Source organism: Ipomoea nil, unplaced genomic scaffold, assembly GCF_001879475.1.
Source record: "Ipomoea nil cultivar Tokyo-kokei standard unplaced genomic scaffold, Asagao_1.1 scaffold1043, whole genome shotgun sequence".
In the NCBI taxonomy this organism is placed as follows: Eukaryota; Viridiplantae; Streptophyta; class Magnoliopsida; order Solanales; family Convolvulaceae; genus Ipomoea; species Ipomoea nil.
Genome location: NW_017617471.1, coordinates 8,726,722 through 8,732,102, shown reverse-complemented (window position 1 = coordinate 8,732,102; position 5,381 = coordinate 8,726,722). Strand labels below are relative to the sequence as shown.

Here is a 5,381-nt window from a genome sequence, read left to right as displayed (position 1 = left end):
CATGACACGTTTGCCCAAGGCCTGTCTTGTGATTGAGCGGTATAGCCGTGGATTGTGATTTTTTAAATCCGAGGTCTCAGATTTGAACCTAGTATATTTTTGACGGGACGTTATGCCATGGAACCGTGTTCACCATTCATGGTGAACACGGTTCCAACGGTGTTAGTACACCGTTATCTTTTTTTTTTTTTTTCTTAATTAATTGCGTGACTTTTCTTCTTTATTTTCACATTTTGCGGTTTCACTTTAATTTGAGGTGAACAAAGATTTCGAACATTCATAAATTATGAATTCATATCTGCCCATTCACTTTGGAACCATGTCTACACATTCCCGTCCGAAATCACGGACATTCATAAATTATGAATCCATGCCTGCACATTCACTTTGGAACCATGCCTACACATTCACTTTGGAACAATGAGATTATGAATTTTCTGTTATGAGATTATGAATTTTCAGTTATGAGATTATGAATTTTCTGTTATGCGATTATGAATTTTCTGTTATGAGATTATGAATTTTCATTACATTCATAATTTCGGACATTCATAAATTATGAATTCATGCCTGCACATTCACTTTGGAACCATGCCTACATATTCCCGTCCGAAATCACGGACATTCATAAATTATGAATCCATGCCTGCACATTCACTTTGGAACCATGCCTACACATTCACTTTGGAACCATGAGATTATGAATTTTCTGTTATAAGATTATGAATTTTCTGTTATGAGATTATGAATTTTCTGTTGTGAGATTATGAATTTTCTGTTATGCGATTATGAATTTTCATAAAATTCATAATCTCATAACAGAAAATTCATAATTTGATCAAACGCGCGCCGTTAACTCCACATCCGTGAAATTTTTTTTTGGCCTAAAAACGACATCATTTTGCCTTGTGTTCACCATTCTCGGTGAACACGATTCCATGGCATAATTTGCGATTTTTGAGAGTACATGAAGCCAACAATTATTAAACCAAAAAGTGTTAGTTCAAGATCGAGGACTAGAGTTTGGGACAGCAATTAAAGCCCAGGAGATCTTGACTCTCTTCAAACCTTTGCATTTCTTCCTCGTCCAACGTTATCCATGCTTCGATTCCATCCCCATTTTTGGTTTCCATCAACACCACGAGGTTCATGAACACCGCACTGCCAGTTGAGGAAGTGGGGCTAACCCACACAGGCTTCCCGAACCCGAAATCAACTTCGTAGAAACCAATCTTGCACCAGCTTGTGAAGCCCAGGTAGCCGCCCGCGAAATCTTCGATGTCTTTCATGGTCTTGCGCATTAGGTTCCGCCCTTGCTCGCCGCTCCTCATACTCTTCACGTAATCGCCGTCGATTTTGGATATGGAGTTTCGAATTTGGTTCACTAGGCCGGGTAAATCTCCCCCGCCGGTTCTTGTTGCGGTCTGGGCAGCCGCAACCCAGATTAGATTTCCCATCGCGTGTTCGGAGAACGGCGGCGCCGCCCTTTTTCGTAGGTTTACCAAGTGCGTCAGCAAAGAACTCCGCCTACCGGAATCTTGGTCGGAAGCTGCAGCCTGCATTGCGGATTTCCAGATACATGCGGAGACAACCTCGACCTGGGTCGGGCGCCGCACGGTGGCGGCCGCCATGGTTTTGAGACGTGTGATTGCTGAGGAATCGAAGAGAAACCTATAGGAAGAAGAAGTGGATTTTGTTAACTTATAAGGATTTTTAAAAAGAACTAGTTATCCACCAGAGCAATGCACGGACAAAGTATAAAATGTATATATATATATATATATATATATATATATATAACACAATTGTTGAGAATAGTAATACTCAAACACTATTAATTTGCTCAACATTTTAAAACAATTGATTGGTCTTAATATATATATGCATTGCTATATTGATTTGCTTAACATTTAAAAAAAATTGATTGGTCTTAATAAATAAATATAATATATATATATATATATATATATATATATATATATATATATATGCATTGCTAACGTGCAATGCATGGACAAAGTATAAATATATATGTATTTATGTATAAGTATAAATTTTTAAATTTAATTTTTTGTGTTTAATAGTACTTTTAGTTTAGTTTCTAAATATATAAATTTTGTATACTAATACTAAACTTAATATTATTAAAAATAACTTCAGTCAAACCCCATTAATCGAACTAGACACATAAAATGAGATTGAGGGAGACGGGAGTGTCTTTTTTAATGTGGGACAAAAAAATTTCAAAGCCTTCAAGTTTCAAACTCCATACACTATACTTGAAAATCAATTTTTCATTCATCAATTGTTCATTTTGTACTTATAATGTGAGAAATTATGTCATGGACCAATGTCACCCTTGCATTATAGACCCTAGTCTAAAATAACTTTCAAATTATGGGTTTGTAGTTCACATATTCTGTATTTGCAAACTATCGTTAACATTTTATTGTGTTACACATAAATGGTTAACGACAGGTACATAATATTGCAAACACATAATCTTTCCTTCAATTTATTTACAGGTAATTACAAATACAGAATATATCAACGGTAGATACATAATTTTTGAACCAAGATTCATAATGCAAGATAAATCATAGGTAAGGGTATAACAAGTAAACCAAATTTTACTTTAATTTAACCCAAATTAAAAGTATACCTAAACCATTGAAAATTATATCACAAAATTATCGCCTTAAATAAAAAAAGAAAGAAGATAATTTTCCAATAAATTAAAATTAACCTCTTGGTGACGCACTTTCCGGTCTTGAACAGGGAGCCCCACATGGCCATGGACGCATCTCTAAGCCACAGATCCTCGGCCGGGAAAAGAGAACTCCCGACGAAGCTCGGGAACACAATTTCCTTGGCTGCACAGGCCGTCCCCGCCCAGCTTCTCAGAAAACTGCTCAACCCAAAACCATCCACAATCTTGTGCGAGACGCACAGCCCAATCGCAACCCCACCGCAAACAAACACATTAATTTGAACACTGGTCACCGGCCGAGTCGTCGTCCCCGCCAAGGATCCACTAAAACACGGCCTGCAGGGAAGAAACTCAGATATGAACTCAAGCTCCGGCCGGCCAAGGAACTCCCCGAGCCGTCGGTTGACCTTGGCGGTGACACAGAAAGCGCCGTGGTCGTTGCAGTGGACGGAGAGTTCGTCGTCGTCTTTGATAACGCCGGCGAGGGGATAGAAACGCGTCAGAGTTTCGGCCAGGGAGCGCTTCAAGAGCAGCAACCTTTCGAGGACTCGGTGGTGGGCGTAAGAAGGGTCGAGATTGGGGTAGTAAAGAACAATGGGGGCGTAGGGGGCGGGGATGAGCTGATCTAACAGGCACAGTTTGAATGTTGTGAGGTGAGGGGGGGTTGGAAGTGATGGCTTGATCAACTCATCTGAGATTATTTTCACTTCCATGATTTTCAGTTTTGTCAATATACAATGGAAACTTGAGATTTGAACGAGATGATGAAGCAACACGTTATGAGGCAATCATATAAAGAAGAGTTAATACCTAAAATGGTCCCTCGACTATGCCATAATTACCAATTTGGTCCTCAACTACCATTCTTATCCAATTAAGTCTTCAATTATGTAACTTTTACTCAATTAAGTCCTCAACTATACAATTTTTACCCAATTTAGTCCTCAACTATACAATTCTTACCCAATTTAATCTTCTGTATTAATTTGACTGTTTGTTGACTGTCAAAAGTCGGGATAAAATTATAATTTTACAAGATTTCTCCTTCCTCTCCATTTAGCAGCGCCAAACCATGCAGCAATACACTTCGATCAGATTTCGATCGTCAAAAAATCGTTGGAAATCAAATTCATGGGCTATCCGATGCATAACCACTACTTCGATACTGACAGGTTTAGAACCCAACCGGAGCTTATTGCTACATGGTTTGGCGCTGCTAAATGAGGAGGAAGGAGAAAACTTGTAAAATTACAACTTTATTTCCACTTTTGACAGTCAACAAACAGTCAAATTGACAAAGAACTAAATTGGGTAAAAATTGTATAGTTGAGAACTTAATTGGATAAGAATGATAGTCAAGGACTAAATTGGTAATTACGACATAATCGAGGGACTATTTTGGGTATTAACTCTATAAAGAATGAAGATGATGATATAAGGTAAGAGATTAGACTAATTGACAATTCGTCTCAAGTGTAGTTTTGATAGCATTTAATTTGAAGGGGGCGGGGAATCATTAAAGAGAGTGGGCGACAATTTAATTTTGACTTTGACTAATGCATAGCTCATGCATTTATGGCAAATTATACACCAAATGTTATTCTAACCATAGTTCAAAACGATATCATTTTGATGTTTAAAAACATATCTTGCATGCAACCAGCTTGGTTGGCATGAGTGGTCGTGCATTTTTATCTCGAGTGCAGAAGTTTGAATTCCTTTTGGTATGAAAAAATCAATCTGGCTAGCATTTTGCCCCTTGGGTTGGAATGGAATTAGATTAGTCTGAGTAAAAAAAATTTACATGCTTCGTGCGCGTGTTAGAATAAATGAACATTTTGAGTTAAGATAATGTATTTTATATGTATTAAAATAATAAAAATTCAGGGGTAAGATAATGTATAATGTAATTTATGTGTTAGAATATGAAATTTATGGGGTAAGATAATGTATTTTATGAGTTAGAATAATTTACTTTATGGCCTTGTTTGGTAAATGGATGTTGCCTAAACTTGCCTTATAACTAGTAGTTGTTAGCTGATTGGGTTAATTAGAGGGTATAACTATTTGATAGCATTAGCTGATTCTAGAAAGGTGTTTGGTAATTAACTGTTAGCTGATAGCTATTTGGTATAATTTTTTTTTTTTTTTACAAAAAGCTAGTTAATTGAAATTTGTTTTGAACCGGTTTTTTAATTTTAACAATTTAAAATTACAAAAAACTAATTAACAAAATACTTATATTAATTTTTTTAATCACTTCAAATAGTTAATAGTGGTCAAATAAATCAAAATTAACTACTTATTTTATCAAACGTGACTATGTGTTTTCGGACCGACTACAATCCACGCTATAATGATTGTGCATTTATGCAATCGTTTAAATTTTCAGTTTCAGTTGATGCCAACACTTGGACGTGCAACCATTCTTGGGATCTTCATAAATTAATGGGAACAACAACATCAATAAATTAGTTTATTATATAATATTAACATTAGCAATGTTAATTAATCATTATGATAATGATGTCTATGACCTTAGTTTCGCGTGGGTAATGGCTCTATTTAACATATCTATATGCTATATTTAACTAAAAACTTAAATTTAATTAAAAATTAAAAATTAGATGTATGTAAGTTTAAAAAGTTTAATTGAACACCAATTATTGAA

The 5,381-nt window shown here is 35.9% G+C and overlaps 1 protein-coding gene across 1 annotated transcript; it reads right to left on the bottom strand.

The window, feature by feature from the left end:
• Positions 1–947: 947 nt before the first annotated feature.
• Positions 948–3,450, bottom strand: LOC109181696 (vinorine synthase-like). Its single transcript, XM_019331584.1, has 2 exons — positions 2,747–3,450; positions 948–1,671 (listed from the first exon to the last, which is right to left on the bottom strand). The coding sequence occupies exons 1-2, from the start codon at positions 3,421–3,423 to the stop codon at positions 1,017–1,019; spliced, it is 1,332 nt and encodes a 443-aa protein (XP_019187129.1). The 5' UTR covers positions 3,424–3,450; the 3' UTR covers positions 948–1,016.
• Positions 3,451–5,381: the final 1,931 nt, after the last annotated feature.